Here is a 19,558-nt window from a genome sequence, read left to right as displayed (position 1 = left end):
ACAAAAAAAAAAAAAGAAAGAAAGAAAGAAAAAGAAAAAGGAAGAAAAAAGAAAAAAGAAAAGCTTATCCTGGTCATTAAAAAACTACAAAGGGAAGAGGAGAGAAGGATCCCAGGAGCAAGAAGACCTGAAACATAGCTCGCTTATATAGGTAGACAGCTTCTGGCTGCCAAACCTGGAGAATTAATGTGCCAGTAGAATTAAGTGAGAAAATGATTACACAATAGCAAAGTGTGCAGTGAATCAATGAACTCCTTCTATTCAGTGTTCCCATCCCCGGCCCCATGTTATACTGTTGCACTGCCCTTGATACCCTGGGCCCTGTCAGATCCCCTAACCAGATTCTCTTCTGATTTACCTGAGGGCCAGTGGTTCAAGTCCAGCCTGTTCTTTCTCATGCTTATGATCCTCTGCAAAACAAATTCAGAAAGAAGTCAGACGGTGAACAGGTCTCACACCATCCATTACAAACACGGGGGCCTATTCATGCAGTCCAGATCAGTTAGGTTGAGGGCTTTAGCTTCTATCAGTTTTGCCTGTGTATGCCAGTACTGGGGGGTGAACTCAAAGACTTATGCTCTCATTGAGCTTTTGGCTCAGAGTTGGTACTCTATGACGTGAGCCACACCTCCAATTTGCTTTTTGCTGGTGAACTGGAGATAAGACTCTCACAGGGTTTTCTGCCTAGGCTGGCTTTGAACTGTGATCCTCAGATCTCAGCCTCCTGAGTAGCTAGCATGACAGGTGTGAGCCACTGGTGCCCAGCCTACTCTTTTCACTCGTAACAAGGCTCTCATCTATCTTGGATCTCATCTGTCTTTCTCCTCCTTAGCACTAGATGTTTCTGCCCCAAAGGTCACCTTCTATGTGTGAGGAAGTCTCTGTAGTTGGTTTGTGTTTTTTGAGCCCAGACTGACTCCAGCTTATGATCTTCCTACCTCAGCCACCTGAGGGCTGGGATATAGCAGGGTGCCACCATGCTGACTTAAGTCTATACAATGGCAACCATGGCATCTCCAACCCTGTGTGTACCTCTTGCACTTACCACCTAGTCCTCCAATGCCTTTTGGGAAATGAAGTAAAGAGGAACTAGTGGCCCTGAAGGTATGGTGGCCACCTGTGTCTGGGATACTAGGAATGATGGAGAATATTCCAGAGCTCCAGGGCCAACTTACTGGTGCTGAGTTTGCTGGTGAGCCTGTGGGTCAGCTGGCTCCCCTGGGCGAGCTGCTCCCGGAAGCTCTGGCCCAGGTAGTAGTCGATGTCGTTGCTCCTCAGCAGGTCCTCAAAAGACTTCACCGTGTCTTTGGCGTGCTGGGTGAGAAGGTAGCAGAGACCCCTCCCTTCTCGGACCTTTTGCCGCAGGTATGAAAGTTCTCGGGCCTGGTCCTGAATCAAGGAATCGTATTTCCTAAGGCAAGAAAGGGAGGTCTAAGAGCAGAAAAGAGTGGATGGCGAGGATGGGGATGGCCTTGGAGATATTTGTGACAGCCAAACTAACACACTCCTCTAGGCTAAGTTTCACATAACCCATACCCAGGAAGCATTTAAAAATACGGGTTAGAGCTAGGCACTGGTGGCTCACACCTGTAATGCTAACTACTCAGGAGGTTGAGATCTGTGGATTTGCAGTTCAAAGCCAGCCTGGGCAATAAAGTCTATGAGACCTTTATCTCCATTTCACCACCCCCAAAACAGGATAGGGTTGTGGCTCAAAGTGGTAGAGCCTTGAGCAAAATGAAGCTCAGGGACAGTGCCCAGGCCTGAGTTCAAGACCCATGACCAACAAAAAGAGAAAGATTGAAAATAGCCAGGCAGTGGTGGCTCACGCTTGTAATCCTAGCTACTCAGGAGGCTGAGATCTGAGGATTGCGTTCAAAGCCAGCCCAAGCAGGAAAGTCTTCTCTCCAATTAACTACCAGCAAACTACAAGTGGCACTGTGGCTCAAAGTGGTAGAGCACTAGCCTTGAGCAAAAGAACTCAGGGAAGTGCCCAGGCCACGAGTTCAAACCCCACGACCGACAAGAAATAAGTAAAATAATAAGCAAATAAAAATTTACAAATATGGATTGGGTTCTCATTATTATCATTTCATAGGTAAGCAAATAGGCTCAAGTAGATGACACAGCTAATAAGTGGCAGAGTTAGTGTTTGAACTCAGGCAGTCTGATGTCTAGTCTTACCAATACCATACGTCTGGCTGCTCACTCTGAGTTACCCCGGTATGCTTGCCCTGCCCAGAGCCTGGCTCCTCTCATTCCAGGCACAGATCTAAAGCATCATGGATCAAGAAAGGACCCCGCTGGTGCCACCTTTACCCGGGCCACGAGGCTGGCTGTGGCTGCTCGGCCAGCTTCCCCTCTACTTCAGTTTTTGGAAGCTGAGCCTCCAGCTGGGACACTCTCCGGATGAGACTCTCCAGATCCTTCCGGGCCTGAAGTCCAGGGGGATAGAACGCGCCAGTGCCGTCCGACAGCCAGCCCTCGTCCTCGTCGGTGACACTGTGAGGCGAGAAGCCTTCCAAGGTGCCAACTGCTCTCAGCTTTCGAGGTCTTTCCAGGCTCGAGGAGTAATCGCTCGTCACCGAGAGGGAGCGGACCCTGCTCTTGAGATTCTGGATGACCTTGTGCGCATACTGCAGCTGCCCTTTCAGATCCTTGATGTCCTTTCTCAGGACAGCGATGTCTTCGGACTTTCCGTAGGCCTGGAACTCCTCCTGCTTCCCTAGGTGGCTCTCCCAAAGCTTCTTCCCCGAAGGAGCGGCCGGGGTGGGGCTCAGAGGGCCCTGCAGAGAACCTAGGCCTTCCGTGAGCACCAGCGAGCTCCTGGGGCTGTATTGCTCCTCACACTCTGCAAGACAGAGAATCTTCCTGAAGGAGAGCTGGAGCGCTGCTTGGCCACACCCTCATGCCCTCTGAGGGGAACAGCCAGGTGGTAGAAGTACTAAAGGCAGAGCTGCAGCAGGACTTTCTTCAGCTCTGACTCTGGCATTCGAGGATACTATTCCAACTCCTTCCAACCACTCTGCAAGTTAGGTATGGTCAAAAAAAACCAAAACCAGAGAGAGGTAACCTAGCTAGTTTGTAGATCACTCAAGCTAGTCCACAGAGAACCAGCATTCAGATCTTCAACTTCCCTGTGGCTTCCCACCCATGCTGATGATTCCTAAGTAAGACATTAACACGGAACGTACGTATTTTATTCCACCCTCCACCCCCACCCCTATTACTGGGGCTTCAACTCAAGGCTTCCCACCCTTCACTTGGCTTTTTCTACTCAAGATTGGTGCTTTCCCACTGGAGACACACCTCTACTTCCAACTTTTTGCTGGTTAATTGGAGATGCAATCTTGTAGACTTTTCTGCCCTGGCTATGTTAGAACCTTGATCCTCAGACTTCAGCCTCCTGAGTAGCTAGGATGACAGGCATGAGCCCCCCAGGCCCAGTTTGTTTTATGACTATTTTACGTGAGGCACAGAGAATTTTGCAAGCACTTTGGCCTCAGCTCCCATGACATGCCTGCAGGGTGGGAGGAGTGAGTGGCTCTTCCTCCTCCGCTTCCCCTGCGTAGACGCTTTGTAGTTTCAATCCTTGACAATGCAGAAACATTTTAAAACAACAACCACAACAAAACCTTATGGATGGTGGGTCACCTGCAATCCTAGCTACTCAGGAGGCTGAGAGCTAAAGATCATAGTTCAAAGCCAACCATGGGAAGAAAGTTCTTAAGATTCTTATTTCCCATCAACCAGCAGAAAGCCAGAAGTGGAGCTGTGGTTCAAATGGTAGGGTGAGCACAAAAGCTCAGGGGCAGTATCCTGGCCCTAAGTTCAATCCCCAGAAATGACGGAAAACAAACAGAAAGACTTACAGTTTACAAATACCCCCAAACTCATATGGTCTCTTCCTTGATAAATAGGCCTTAATATTTTCTATCTGTGATATGTATGTGTGCATGTGTATATACATATATGTGTGTATACATACACATTTATATATAATATATGTTATATATTATATATGTGTGTCTATACACGAATTTAACAGCAGTCTTCTGAAAGCAAAGAAGTTTAAACTCATACCCACCCTCACTTTGGACCAGACTTCTCCAAGCTCCCTGACCTCTGCCCTGTGTTGCCTTCAGAGCCACCCCCCTGCGCCACTGCCCATTTATAGAGGGCGTGGCCTCCTGCCCCCACCATGACGCTGCCCCCATCCTGAGCCCTTACCAGGGCTGGTGCTCTCCTCCCGCTCGGCCTCATTCTCGCTGCGGCCGCACGTCTCATAGCCCAGGTCCTGTAGATCCACCTGGACCTGCTTGCTGTCCTGCTGCACTGGGGATTCGCCTGCTGAGAACAGATAGTGTCATCTGGTAGCACATGTGGCCTTGGGGGTCCAGTGGTCAGCAAGGGAGGGGGACTGTTGTCTGGTCTTGAGGTCTTCCTGCAGAAGGACTTACGCCCCTCCCCTAGCCTGTACCTGGGCTACAGGATCTCATTTCTGATCATGGAGCAGACATCCGTGACATTCCTATACTATCATCTCTCCCAGCCCCAGGAAGACTAACAAGTCCCCTGATCCCAAGGGTCAGGAGCATTTGGGGTGCCTCTGAACTGACTTATAGTCCCAGGACACCTGGCCTGTGCCCTCTCATCAAGTACATTAGTAACCATAGGTGGCTCTTTTGTAGTAAGCTAATGAAAACGAAAGAAAGAACAGCATTTTTGGGTTTCACTGGCTACATTTCCTGTGTTCGATAGCTCTATGCAGTGTGGGCATACAGCAAAAACTTCCATGGGTCAAGGCCGATTCTAGACCAACAATGACAGTGTTTGGGGGGAGGGAGGGGAAATCAGTTGTGCCCAGAGAAATAGGAGAGAGACAATTATACTGAAAGAGGAAAGGGAGTTTACTGACTGTTCCAGAAATCAGCTAATCTAGATGTTAGTTCTTTTCCTCTCCATACCCTCCCTGCAACTTTAAGAAATTCTTTTGGCCAGACACCAGTAGCTGACACCTGTCATCCTAGCTACTCAGGAGGCTGATATCTGAGTATCACAGTTCAAAACCAGCCTGGGTAGAAAAAGTCCCTGAGACTCTAACCTCTCATTAACCACCACAAAACCAGAAATGGAGGTATGGCTCAAGTGGTAGAGCACCAACCTTGAATGAAAGAGTTCAAGGACAGCACCCAGGCACTGGGAACAAGCCCCCAGACTGGCACAAACCCAAAATCTCTTTGTTCTTCTCTGTCCTCTGAAACTTAAAGGAAAATATCCACTTCCACAGCTGTAGGACTGTGGTCAGGACTATTGTTCTGAGCTTGGGGAAGTAAAGTAAAATCTATAGAACACACAGCTTGTCCAGGCGAAGGAAGACACCTAGTGATGGTGAGCTGATAGTACTTACTGAACAGGACCCTGTACTTCTCCAGCTGGTTTGCCTGGGCAAAGACTGTGGCTTCGGAGATCAGCAGCTTCTCCTGGAGGTCTTGGTATTGCTGTCTGCACTGCGCCAGCTGGGAGCGCAGGTGCTTGGTGGAACTGGGCAGGCTGGATTCTGACTGAGGCCCAGGGGTCTGGGCTTCACACTGGTGGGACTAATAACAAAGTGATTAGGCATCCTGAGGCCACCCCACGCAGGAACAGCCCCTTCCCCCAGGAGCTCGACTACATTCACAGTCTGAGGCACTTATGCCATCTGGCGCCATCCGAGAGCCAGGGGATGTTTTATTCATCCCCGGATCTACAGCAACTGCCCAGTGCCAATCAAGTCTGCAGAAGAACCCTCAGGTTAAATGATAGTGGTTAAAGGAAGGGCAGAAGTGGAACACACTCCCCCCCCAACCCTCCCCACGATCCTGACCCTGGTCTCCTAAGAATCCTCTGTAGTCTCCCTTTCGCTGCCTTCTCAGCAAAGCCACCTCCCTTTATTGGGGGAGCCAGTAAGCCTTTCTGAGACCCAAGCACAGATGCTGGCATGAAAACAGCAATGATAAGGAAGAGATGTCATTACATGCCACTTGTCTGGGCTGCCTCAAAACCAATGCGAGCTGGGTGCTGGTAGTGCACTCCTGTAACCCTAGCTTCTCAGGAGGCTGAGAGCTAAGGATCAAGTTTCAAAGCCTTCCTAGTCAGGAAAGTCTGTGACTCTGGTTTCCAATTAACAAGTTTTTTTTTTTTAAAAAAAAACAAACATTAGTGGAGGTATGGCTCAAGTGGTAGGGTGTCATCCTAGAGTGAAAAAGCCAAGGCACAGTGCCTAGGCCTTGAGTTCAAGCCCACAAAAAAGAAAAGTAAAAGAAAGAAGGAAACAAAAAAAAAGGAAGGAAGAGAGGGAGGGAGGGAAGGGAAGGAAGAGAAGGAAGGAAAGAAGGAGGAGGAAGGAAAGAAAGAGGAGGAAGGAAGGAAAGAAAAGGAAGGAAGGAAGGAAGGAAAGAGAAGGAAGGAGGAAGGAAGGACGGGATGAGAAGAAGGAAGGAAGGAGAAAGAAAGGAAGGAAGGAGAGAGGGAGGGAGGGAGGAGGGGAGGGAGACAGGCCCATGAGGTAATGATGTTGCCAACCACTGCCCAGGTGACAGGTGTCAAAAGTGTCCTTTCCTCAGTACCCCTGACCCCCAAGGCAGAGCCATCTAAGATAAAAACGAAACTCTTGGTGAACAAATACAGCAGTGACACTCACTAGACACCATGTTGGAAATGAACTATACAATGTGTGGTTGGGGATGGGAGGGAAAAACAGAGAGAGAACGAGAGAAGGGGGGACACTGACCAAAAACAAATGTGCTCTTTCCCTGACTTATGTCACATCACCTTTATGATAACAATTAAAACAGCCCTCTCCCAGGGCCTGTCTCCCATGCCCTTGCTTACCTGGGGGGCCTCCACAGCAAGGCTGGCCGGGAGATCGAGGCTCTGGGGTCTGCGGGCTGCTCTGGCGGTTGCAGGCTCCTGCTCTGGGCATGGGCGTTTGCCAGGAGAACAAGCCGGGCCTGAGTTCGACTCCACAGCCAGGGGCCGGAGGAGGGCGGCGGTGAGCTCGCTCTTCCCTTCCTTGGGGCTCAGAAGCAGCTGTTCTTTGAGGAGGCTGATGATGTTGTGGGCTTTCTTCAGTTTTCCCTGGAGCTTTCGGAACTCAGCCTGAAGGCTGTTCCCCTTGGGAGCCTCCTGGGCAGGCGCAGTGTGCCCCATCCCCTCGCCCTGCTCCCTGTCCTCCTCCATCTCCCATCCATCAGACATGGCTTCTCCCATCTGCTCTTTCAGCTCGGCGTTCTCCAGGCACAGGCTCAGCATGGTGTTCCTGTGGGGATGCATAGTCAGGCGTGGCCCCGGGTTTCCGGCACCCACATCTAAGTCCACGACAGAGTTAGAGCGGCCTGCTGACGTAGAGCAAGCCCCTTCTTTTAGATAAAAGAAAGCCAGACCTGGGAAGGTGGCTCAGTGGGAGAGCACTTGCCTAGCATGTATGAAGCCCTGGGTTCAATTCCTCAGTACCACATACACAAAAAAAGCCAGATGTGGTGCTGTGGCTCAAGTGGTAGAGCGCTAGTTAACCTTGAGCAAAAGAAGCTCCAGGACAGTGTCCAGGTCCTGAGTTCAAGTTCCAGGACTCACAAAAAAAGTGTAGATGAAAGGAAACCAAGAGTGAGGAAGAGTGAGAGGTCTCCCTTGCACCAGAGACTCCCATATATATTTCACTAGGGTTTGAACTCAGCACCTCGCACTCCGACTTCGCTTTTATACTTAAGCCTGGTGCTCTACCACTTAAGCCATACCTCCACTTCTGGCTTTTTCACTGGTTACTTGGCGAGAAGAATCTCTCAAATTTGCCTGCTTGAGCTGGTCTTGAACCTTGATGATCACATCTCAGCTTCCTAGGATTACTGGCTCAAGCCACTGGCTGATACTAGGCATGACTACCTTGAATTAAGACCAGCTTGTTTGAGTCACAAATGTGATTACTATCTATTAGTATTAACTTGTCTGTAAAGAATCTGTAGTATTAGTGTCTGGTACCTGGGATGCAGCCTAAGGAAACATGAAGTAGGACAAACGCCTTGTCTGAGGCAAGGCTGTCACTGGGCTATCAACCCTGGGGAAGAGTCTCACCTGATATGAGCCACAGAGGAGAAGCCGGCTTCCTCAATTTGAGCTTTTAGCTCCTTAAGTTCCCCCTCGGCTTTTCTCTTCTCCTCCAAGTGCTGGTGGACCTCAGCCTTCAGGTGGAGAATTTCCTCCTGAAAACACCTGTGGCTGTCCTCGCCTGGTGGGGAAGGAGGGACAAGAGAGAGGTCCTGCGGCTCCACAGTTGCTAGACTTTTCTCCAAAGCCACCTTGATGAGCTGCAAGAACAAATCATGGTTTGAAGAAGTTGGGTCAGTCAAGAGGCTACAAGAGAAACATGAGATCACTTATGACACTTTTAATGGGGAAAGACAAAATGAAAAAGAACTTCCTTCCATCTGGGCACTGGTGGCTCATGCCTATAATCTTAGCTACTCAGGAGGTTGCAATCTAGAAGCCATCAGTTACATTTGAGACTTTTATCTGCAATTAACCAGCAAAGAGTTGGGAGTAGATGTGTGGCTCAAGTGATAGAGTGGCAGTCTTAAAAAGCCCAGCAAGAGCACTAGGTCTAGAGTTCAAGTCCTAGTACTGGCAAAAAAAAAAAATGGCAGGAATAATTTCCCAATGCTTTTCTTCTTCTTGAGGATTCTCTTGAAGTTATTCCCCAAATGCTTCAATTCAGGCAGATCTTACAGATTTTCCTCAAATAGGAATTTGTATACTTTAGACTTTATCATCCATTTTCAGCTCTCCTTCAAGTTGTCTTCCACATTTTTTTAAAGCGGAAAAAAAATCAGAGTCTGATAACCTGTGTAGTGTGTGACTGGGTGTCTTTGTTCAAGAATTTCCTGCCTGCCTGTCCAACAGTGATCTTAACACAACCCTAAGTCATGTAGCTTTCTTCTCAGCAGCAGTAGTCAGAAGTTAACATTCTCAACTCCAGGTCAGATCCAATTCCTAATTTCTCACCCCACCCCCTCCTATACCTAGTTGCGGGTCATGCTGTTTTCTTTTCTCTCTAGAAATATTGTGACTTGTAATTGTCATTTATAAATTCATTCCTGCTAGACAGAATCATTTCCCAGTTATCAAAGCCATCACAATATTTACTTCATAAATCATGTAGTGGTTGCTTAGCTAGAGGTGATTTACAGAATTAATTACATGTTCATATCATTTAGGTCAACAATATATTTAACAAAACAGGGCGTGGAGCAATGTAGCTAAATCAATGATGGACACCACTGCTTAGATTTGACAAAGCCACTGACTCTTGATATTGCTCACAACAAAGAGTGGAGGATCTGGGTGCTGGTGGCTCATGCCTGTAATCCTAGCTACTCAGGAGGCTGAGATCCAAGGATTGTGGTTTGAAGCCAGCCCAGGCAGGAAAGTCCATGAGACTCATATCTCCAATTAACCACCAAAAAGTTGGAAGTAGAGTTGTGGCTTAAGTTTGTGGGCATGGCTTTCAGGCCCTGAGTTCAAGCCCCAATACTGGCATCAAATACATAAATAAACAAATAAAAATAAAGGGCAAGAAGGGGAAGGAAGGGAGGGAGGGAGGGAGGAAAGGAGGGAGGGAGGGAGGAAGGGAGGGGAGTATAGTATCCATAAGCCAGAGGTTGGTGGCAGGTTAGTTCACAGCACGTGTACACATAGTATTTAGAAGCACTTCGGTTGTGTAGCTGTATAGCTGCTCAGACAGTGTCACAGAGATGCTACTCAGCCTGTAGGCATCCAACCCCATCTGATGTCTGAGAGCCTGACACGTGACTGGCTGTGAAAATGGTGGTCTCTAAGACTCTACTACCTGCCTTAGTCAGCCTCCACATGTGCCACCAAGCAGTTGGGACACAGCAAAGGATTGGGTTCAGAATAAAACTTTTGAAAGTCATGATCATACCCTTCATTTAACCTGAATGATGTTATTTTTTGGGGGGGGGGTCCAGTCGTGGGTCTGAACTCTGGGCCTGGGCGCTGTCCCTCAGCTCTTCAGCTCAAGGCTAGTGCTCTACCACTTGAGCCACAGGGCCACTTCCAGCTTTTTTCTTATGTGGTGCTGAGGAATTGAACCCAGGGCCTCGAGCATGCAAGGCAAGTGCTCTACCACTGAGCTACCTTCCCAGCCCATGTATGATGTTATTTTTAAAAATAAAGTCTATGGACTAGCATAAGGAAAACCCTCAGCCTTGTTTATGGGTACATGGGTCTTTTCCCCAACTTTCAGGATTCCTTCTGCTTAAAAATAATGTCTTAAGCTGCGTGCTGGTGGCTCTCGCCAGTCATTGTAGCTACTCAGGAGGCTGAGATCTGAGGATTGAAGTTTGAAGCCAGCCTGGACTTTCCTACTTTAAAAAAAAATAAGGAAATAAACCATTGCCTAGAAGAGATCTAGTTTTTGCCTGAGTCAATTTGAGTTTCTCTAGTTCTATCTCAAAGGGTGTTTGATTTAACATTATCTTGGCTATTGTTAAAATGTGTATATAAATGCATGAAAACCAACTCAGGATCTAGCCTTCTTGTTCGTTTCCAGTTCCAAAAACATAATATTTTTGTAAATATTTCTGTTCTTCCTTTCAAATGAAACCCAGTTCCAGTATGTGAGATGGTAGACGAAACCCAATAGGTCTATTTTCAATTATGTCTCTCGTACACATGATCTTATTCACTTGTGTGATTGTATCCACACATTTAACCTTTTGGATCCTGGGATACTTCATTAAAGAGATTTAACAGAGTTGTTTTGTTTTTCCTCGTTTTGCTTCTCTCACAATGTTTTTAGGCCGCATTCAGGGCATTTTCTCAAATGCTCACAGCACCACTAATCATCAATGCAAGCTGGGCATTAGTGGCTCACACCTATAATCCTCAATACTCAGGAGGGTGGGATCCAGGACTGAGATTCAGAGCCAGCCCTTGACAGAAAAGTCTGTAGGACCCTTTTCTCCAATTAACCAGCAAAACCTAGAAGTGGAGGTGTGGCTCAAGTGGTAGAATGCCAGTCTTGAACAAAAAAGCCAAGCAGATGGGATAATAAGGACTTGATGATACAAAGAAATTAAGCTTCATAGAGAAGAATATGTTTTCTGTGCAAGCCAGTTCTAGGGCTTGAACTCAGGGCCTGTACTTTTGCTCAGCTTTTTTTTTTCTCAAGGCTAGAACTCTACCTCTTGAGTCACACCTCTACTTCTGGCTTTTTGCTGGCTAAATGGAGATAAGAGTCTCACAGACTTTTGTGCTAGGCTGGCTTGGAACCATGATCCTCAGATCTCAGCTTCCTGAGTAGCTAGGATGACAGATATGAGCCACGGGCACTTGTATAGGAATAGGTCGAGATCAATTATGTAACAATGTAACGACTATAATAATCTATATTTCCAACTAAATTTCAAAATATCTTACTAGAAAAATGATAGGAAAGTGAGATGCTGGATGTATTGACTTGATCATTCCCTATCTATCTATCTATCATCTATCTGTCCATACACACCACATTGTTGTCTCTACTCTGTGTGTAATTCTCACTTGACAATAAAAATATTACTATTTTGGGCTGGGAAGGGGGCAGTGTTAGAGCGCTTGCCTTGCATGCATGAGGCCCTGGGTTCGATTCCTCAATACCACATAAGCATAAAAAAAAGCCAGAAGTGGCACTGTGGCTCAAGCGGTAGAGCGCTAGCCTTGAGCTGAAGAGCTGAGGGACAGTGCCCAAGTCCATAATTCAGGCCCCACGACCAGACCCAAAAAAGAAAAATTACTATTTTAAAAATCATTTTTCTTGGGCTGGGAAGTTGGCTCAGTGGTAGAGTGCTTGCCTTGCATGCCTGAGGACCTGGGTTCAATTCCTCAACACCACATAAGCAAAAAGAAAAAAGTCAGAAGTGGCGCTGTGGCTCAAGCGGTACAGCGCTAGCCTTGAGCTGAAGAGCTGAGGGACAGCGCTCAGGCCCAGAGTTCAAGCCCCACGACTGGACCCCCCCCCAAAAAATCATTTTTCTCAAGTTCATAATATGTAGTTTACTGACCTCTCTCCTTTTTACTTGATTCATGATTAGCTTTTCTCTATTATAAAATTTAAATGAAGAACAGCAATGGCCAGTTGCTCTGCTTTCTTTCATGAGAATTTCCTAGGAGTTTATTATAGCTCTTACCTCGATTTGCAACTGGGAATCTGTGATAGCTAGGGACAGTCACCATCCAGGCTAGACCTATTGTTTTCTAAGGGGACTGAGTCCAAAAACCAAGGAGAAATGCTGAATTTGGCTTAAAAAGTGTGTCTCGCTCAGGTACAAAGCTGGATGTGTTTTTTAGGGGTTTTGTGTGTGCGTGTTGTGTGCATACATGGTCTGAGGAAGGAAGGGAACAAGGTGTCAAAAATAAAGTCCACCTTCCAAGAGTACCATCAAAAGGATCTCAAAGACTAATCTTAAGGAACCATTTCCTTGGAAACAAGCAAATAAATATGTGAAAATCTGGACACAATATGGTTATAGCAAAGCAAGCTTTATTTCATTGGTAGCAGGAGAATCACAACCTCAAACTCCAGAAGTAGTGAACTTACAGTGACTTCACACACCCAGGTCCTTCCTGCACAAAGCTGGAGACTAATTTTCAAGGAAAGAAGTTAGAAAGAAAAACCATGCTTACCCAAGAGAGTCTTCATCCACTAGGTCTATACTTTGTCTACCAGAAGCAAAGCCCTAACCCAAAGTTTATGCTATAATTGTCTCTCCTGCCAAGTCATATGGCAAACACTTATTCCAGAGTGTGAATTACCTCAAAACAGGGTTGGATCATATTCTTGATGCTAGGTTACAGAAAAGGAAACTAAGGAAGAAATTACTTTAAAAACCAGTTAATTGTTGGGCACAATGGCTCATGCCTGTCATCCTAGCTACTCAGGAGGCTCAGATCTGGGGATTACAGTTCAAAGCCAGCCTGGACAGGGAAGTCTATGAAACTCTTATTTCCAATTAACCAGCAATAGCTGGAAGTGGAGCTGTGGCTCAAGTGGTAGAGCATTTGCTTGGAGCAAAAAAAAAAAAAAGTTCAAGGATAGTGCCCAGGCTCTTAGTTCAAGCCCCAGTGCCAGCTAACACACAAAAATTAATTAAAAGCCAAGTGCCAGTGGCTCACATCTGTAATCCTAACTACACAGGAGGCTGAAATCAGGATCTCAGTTCAAAGCCAGCTTGGGCAGGAAAGCTCATGAGACTCTTATCTCCAATAAGCCACCAGAAAACTGGAAGTGGCACTGTGGTTCAAGTGGTAGAGCACTAGCCTTGAGCTGAAGAACTCAAGGACAGCACTCAGGCCCAGAGTTCAAGCCCCACAATTGCCTAAAAAAAGTAATAGTAAAAATTATCTATAGGATTTATACTACCAGAACTAGTTTGGACAATGTCAGTCAGAATCTGCTTGTCCTCATATCTGTGTCTCCTATTTGTTTATCCTGAAGTTACTCTTGTCCACAGTTATACCCATTAGGGAGCAGCTGACAGTTTGCATGGTTAGAGTGAACAGGTGTTCATCTTGTAGACTCCGCCCTCTTACCCAGGATCCTCTGTGATATCAGGGAGTGAGGGCGAAGGCATCTGCGCACATAAAGTCACAAGCATCAGCGAGAGGACTCAGAGGAAGCTGTTCAAGCCAAAGGAGAAGCAGAGCTGATGCCAAAACTCAAGGGAGAAGATTAGTGAGGGCCAGCGCAACAGAAAAGTAAAGGAAGTCTGAAGGAGTCAGGTATGGTGACTCATATCTGTAATTCTAGCTACTCAGGAAGCTGAGATCTGAGGACTGAGGTTCGAAGCCAGCTTGGGAAGAAAAGTCCATGAGATTCTTATCTCCAATAAACCAGCAAAAAGTGGAAAGTAGAGGTGTGGTTTAAATGCTTGAGAGCTAGCCTTGAGCACAAAAGCTAAGTGATAGTGTCAGGCCATGAGTTCAAGCCCCAGTTCCAGCACACATTATTAAAAACAAAAAACAAAATACAACTCAAGGACTAGAGGCGTACCAGACAACTCTTGTCTTCAAGAACCTAAGACTGATCCAAATCTTACAGGATCTGGGGACTACTTACTGGGGATCTTACTAGGTACATGGACGTCTTCTCTTTTTCTTATGCAGGAGATGTAAGAGTAGACTTACGGATATCATTTTCCCCACCATGTTTCTAACAGAATAAAAACACATGGCCTTCACTGGATGTGCACAGCTGACTTCACAGATCTCTCCTAGTAACTCACTTTCTTTGTAAAAACTTAAACAGGGTGCTGGTGGTTTGTGCTTGTAATCCAAGCTCCTCACGAAGCTGAGATCTGAGGATCTTGAGGATCTTGAGCCAACCCAATGAGAAAATTTGTGAGACTCATCTCCAATGAACCACCAAGGCCAGAAGTGGAGCTGTGGCTCAAGTAGTGGAACATAAAGCTGGAGTGAAAACGTGATGGGTTAAAGTGTCCAGGCCCAGAGTTCAAGCCTCAGTACCAGCATGAAAATGAAAACCAACAAAATCCGCAAAACTTAAGAAGAGTCACCGACATGGTCCCTTTAGGGGACGTGTTTGTTAAATGTCACTGGCCCTGGGGAGACATGTAAGTGTGTCAATGGATGCAGTAGGATCACTGTTGGTGACATAATCTCTGAAGTCCAGGACATCCATTCCTGGGTTTGAGAAGGGGTGTGTTACAGCTTCTTCCATGGCAAACATGAAGCGTTTGGGCCTTGGATACCAAAATTCTGATGCTCAAGGTAGCAGTTTGCTGTTGAAGTGCCACCAGCTGGTCACGAACTTTATGATGATATGGGGTGTTTGCACAGCAAAATGCTCTTCTGTTTCATGAGATTTAACAGTTCCGATGCTTTGGAGTTTCTCAGTGAGTACTGTTCGCGCAGGTCCCAGGCCCTGCCACCTTCCCCCATGCTCTTTTGGTGTCTCTATGTCTTATGTGATATGTTTCAGTTATCAAAGCCCAAGAGGGGACAAATCCATTGCCTTATGATTTAAAAAAATCTTCTGAAGCTACAGCTACAGTCACTGAAGTAGCTAGAACAAAAGAGTGGAGTGACTGGGCATGGTGGCTCACCTCTATAATCCCAGCTACTCAGGAAGCTGAGATTTGAGGATCCCAGCAGGAAAGTCTGTAAACCTCTCATCTCAAGAAAAACCAGAAATGGAGGGGTGGCTCAATTGGTAAAGTGCCAGCTTTGAGCACTTATAAAGCTAAGGGAAAGTGCCTGGCCCCAAGCTCACGCCCCAGTAAGAACCAGCACCCAAATAAATAAATAAACAAACAAACAAAACCAAAGAGGGGGGGAAGTGGACAGAGAAAAAGGGTGTGCATATGTTTGCGGAGCTCAGAGAGGAAGGGAAGCAGACTGGGAAGTGGTTTCTAGAAAAGATGTCTTCTCGAGGCAGATGCACCAAGGCCACAGGTGACCCTCAGACCCCGGGAGGCTGTGTGCCTTTCACCCTAGCAGCCCCGGGAACTGACCCGGACTTACTTGCTGGTGGCTGTTGTGGGCAGCTTCCTCCTCGATACTGTCCGTGAACTCAGTGCTGGCATCCTCCGTGTCATCCCCTGCAGCTGCTCCTGCAAGCAAGGCCACAAGAGAAAGGTGATTCCCTTCCCTGATGGCTTCCAGCAGCAGCAGGGAAAATGACCCTGTGCCGTCCTCCTCTGATTTCTCTTTCCTTGCATGCATGGCCCCTGCACCAGTGGTACTTCCTTCCTAACACTCAAAACGAGCTGGTTCTGAAGGCAAACATCCACACAACAAGCCACACCCACACCTCACAAACCATCCAAGGGGATGCTCCTGTGTGTGCCAGTACTGGACCTTGAACTTAGGGCCTCATGCTCTTGCTTGGCTTTTGTTGCTCAAGGCTGGCACTCAGACATCTGAGCCACACCTCTATTTTGGGCTTTTTGCCCAGTCTCTATCTGCTTTGTCTGGCTTCAAACCTTTATCCTTAAATCGCAGTCTCCTGACCAGTTAGGATTACAGATGTGAGCCACCAATGCCTGGCTTTCTCTCACCTACTTCAACATAGCCAAAATTATCCCCTTATCCTGGTCATGTAACAATTTTCATGTGTGTGTGTGTGTGTGCGCACGCGTGCGTGCGCGCCCCAAAACTGGGGCTTGAACTCAGGGCCCAAGCACTGTCCCTTAGCTTTTTCACTCAGGATTGCCGCTCTACCATGTAAGCCATAGTTCTGTTCCTGGTATTTTAGTGGTTAATTGGAGATAAGAGTCTCACAGACTTTCCTGCTCAGGCTGGCTTGGAACCATGATCTTCAGAACTCAGCCTCCTGAGTAGTAGGCTCACAGTTGCGAGATACTGGTCCTGGCACAACTTTCTCTTCTTAACAAACCTTTCTTTAGTCTCTATTTCTAGTGACTGGGCATCTCTTTAGCTCTCACTATACAGAGGCAGTATATCTGAGAATCTCTTCTCTGGGAGGCCTGTGTGTTATAGAAAGAAGTTAAGGTCTGGTCAGGATCTGAGGCACAGAATGGTTCCATGGTATCCTAATTCTTTCCTATAACCTTCTCTCCTCTCCATCTCTCAAACTCTGCTTAGTGCCAGCATCCTTTGCCTGCAGAGTTTCTTGAATTGCTTTGTACAAACAAGGTTTAATCCATTCTGTCATTCCCCAAAGGAGGATGCAGTCACCCCAGAGTCTTGACCTGTACCATCTGCTCTAAGGAACAAGTAGATGCCCTTAGCATTTGGGCAAAGGTGTAGGGCAGGGATGGCTAAGAGACTTTGTGTGTACTAGCAGTGGGGCTTGAACTCAGGGCCTGGGCTTAGCTTTTTGCTTAAGGCTGGTACTCTACCACTTGAGCCACAATTCTAATCTGGCTTTTTTGGTGGTTAATTAGAGATAAAGAGTTTCACAGACTTTCCTGCCCAGGCTGGCTTTGAATCTTAACCCTCAGACCTTAGTCTCCTGAGCAGCTAGGATTATAAGCATGAGCCACCAGTGCCTGGTTATAGAACTGTCTTTGATGATAGCAGTGTTGTGGCTGCACTGTCCAAATCCCTGCCATTCGTGGCTCTATTATGCCTTTGAAATATGGCTAGTATGACTGAGGAAATGAATTTGCTTATTTTTACCTTATTGAAATCTGTGTATATTGAGTCACATTTGGTTAGGGGCTAATATATTACACAAAAATAGAGGATATTTCCTTTTTAACTTGGTTAGAATAAAAGCCAATCCATATGATTCTAGATCAAGCACTGTAACCCACATTACCGGTGTTTTGTTTTTCCTCCACAGCATACACAAGGATTGTGCACTGTGACACATGCTGGAGCTTACAGAGCCTGCCCAAGTCAGACAGTCTCAAGCTCTACTTCTGATCCTGCCCTCAGCAATGACAGTTCAAATCCCTCTCCTGACCTCTGGATATCCTGGGCCTCCAAAAGGTTTGGAAAGCGAAGGGAAAGGCTGCACAGCGGTCCTGCCACGAGCTGTATCGTGTGTCAGGAAGTCTAGCATGTGGACTCGTAGGGGCCATTCAGCTCCTGCTCATTACAGCTCAGACTGCGATCTTCTTCCAACACCAAAGAACCTGCGTCTGCTCAGGTGCCTGAGTCTCTCCACAGATAGGAAGCATTTGCTGCCAGTGTTCCTGTCACCTCTTCCAGGCAAGGCTGTTGTTCCTCATGCTACTGATGAGCAGAATGGGGACAGCTCAGGTCTGCATTCCATCTCTTGGCATCTTCAAGCTCATGCCAGAGGGTCTGCAGGGGCTCTGGTCTGATCTCAGCAGCAGGAAGTAGGGAGCATGCAGCCACGACAGCTGAAGTTCTCCTATCTTCCCTTGAAGGCTGTACTAACTTCAGACCAATGCAGGATCCCATGCAAGACCTTGCGAAGGAGGGTTCATGTATTTCTTAAGCTCTGGCTGCTTTGCAAACTCTGAAGCTAGTATGCTAACTCCCCTGACAACATCCATATCTTTTGCTTGCTTTGAAAAAATCTTTCCCATTACAACAGCAAACATCATAACCTTTGATTTTTTTTTCCTGCAAAGAAAATGAGCCTAAGAAAACACTTGTCATATCATTTTCTTTTGGGACATGGGGGCTATAGAATATGTCTGTGGGTAGAGAGAGCTCAACACTGCCGTTAAATGCTTATCTCTAGATCATTCTCCGTGGGCTGTGTAGCTCACACTTAAGCCTATGCTAGGTTCCAGGCAGGATTGTTACTTACCTTTTCTTTTTTGGTGCTGGGGCTTGAATTCAGGGTCTGGGCGCTGTCTCTGAGCTTTTTTTGTTCAAGGCTAGCTCTCTACCACTTGAGCCACAACTCCACTTCTGGCTTTTTGCTGGTTAATTGGAGTCTCATGGACTTTTCTGCCTGGACTGACTTTGATCTCAGCCTCCTGAGTAGCTAGGGTTACAGGAGTGAGCTTCTGGCGCCCAATGACCTCCACTTACCTTTCTTTGTGGGCCTTTCTGAGCCACATTGCTTTCCTATGTGACATTCCACCTTTAATTTACTGAGTCAGGCTACCTTGTCTCTAAGTTCATTAGGAATTAAACAGAAACGATTGAAGGATGCCCATCTGTTCCAACTCTGCTACACTGGGGTTTTCCTTCCCCCCCCCTTCTACTTTTTTCCTTTTTGTGCCAGTACTGGGGCTTCAGATTAGGGCCTGGGTGCTGCTCTGTAACATTTTTTCCCTCCAGGCTGGTGCTCTTCCACTGAAGCCACATACCCACTTCCAGCTTTTTGTTGCATAACTGAAGATAAGCGTCTCACTGACTTTTCTGCCTGGGCTAGCTTCGAGCTGGGATCCTTGTTGAGTTGCTAGGATTACAGACATAAGCCACCAGCACCTGGCTTCTCTGTACGAATACTAAAGATGGCATAATGATTAAGAACCTAGGCTCTGCAGTCCTATTACCCATTTGAATTCTGCTTTAGCACTGGGTATGTGACTTCAGGCATGCCATGACCTTTCTGCAACTCAGAGTCCTCATTTATTAGAATTTGTAATGTTATCAGGGTGTTATCCGCTCCATGCAGTTTTGAAGGTCAAAGGCTTTGCTGATTTTGAAGTACTTGGAACACGGCTGGGTGCAGTGTTCTCCTTAAGTCTTAGCCTTGAGCAATATCACCGTCTTCCTGTTACCGCTGGGGATGAACTAAAGCAGTCCTTGTGCTGAACATTGGAGGCTGACAAAGCTCAAGGCCACAGACACCAAATGCAGTCAACAGGGGCAGATGGAGACCTGATGTTAATTACTGGACGATCTGATAGATTCTACCTGTCACATTGGGGCTCACTCCTGAACCCGTTTACCTCAGCAAGAGGCTTGAAATAGTGCATTTTGCTCTTCCTGAGTTTTAGGACAACTGGAAAAGCATACGGCTGCCGGTAGCCCCTGGTCTTCTGAAAAAGTACCATAGAACAGGATTCATGATCATTCAATTATAACTTCACCTAACAACTCCATACCCCTG

General features: G+C 46.8%; 1 protein-coding gene across 2 annotated transcripts in view; it reads right to left on the bottom strand.

Moving 5' to 3' along the window:
• Pde4dip (phosphodiesterase 4D interacting protein) overlaps positions 1-19,558 on the bottom strand; it is a 64,170-nt gene that overhangs the window by 16,854 nt on the left and 27,758 nt on the right. Inside the window, exons 18-25 of one of the 2 annotated variants that reach the window (XM_013018290.1) lie at positions 15,574-15,662; positions 8,110-8,342; positions 6,874-7,300; positions 5,411-5,600; positions 4,231-4,347; positions 2,320-2,851; positions 1,176-1,411; positions 359-410 (exon numbers count right to left, since the gene is read on the bottom strand). In XM_013018290.1, the coding sequence (XP_012873744.1) occupies positions 359-410; positions 1,176-1,411; positions 2,320-2,851; positions 4,231-4,347; positions 5,411-5,600; positions 6,874-7,300; positions 8,110-8,342; positions 15,574-15,662 (1,876 nt within the window). Of the gene's footprint in view, positions 1-358; positions 411-1,175; positions 1,412-2,252; positions 2,852-4,230; positions 4,351-5,410; positions 5,601-6,873; positions 7,301-8,109; positions 8,343-15,573; positions 15,663-19,558 lie in introns of those variants that run through there. The other variant, XM_013018292.1, reaches the window with a different exon arrangement.

Source organism: Dipodomys ordii, unplaced genomic scaffold, assembly GCF_000151885.1.
Source record: "Dipodomys ordii isolate 6190 unplaced genomic scaffold, Dord_2.0 Scaffold39, whole genome shotgun sequence".
NCBI lineage: Eukaryota > Metazoa > Chordata > Mammalia > Rodentia > Heteromyidae > Dipodomys > Dipodomys ordii.
The sequence above is the reverse complement of the archived record's forward strand: the minus strand, read 5'-3'. Positions and strand labels throughout refer to the sequence as shown.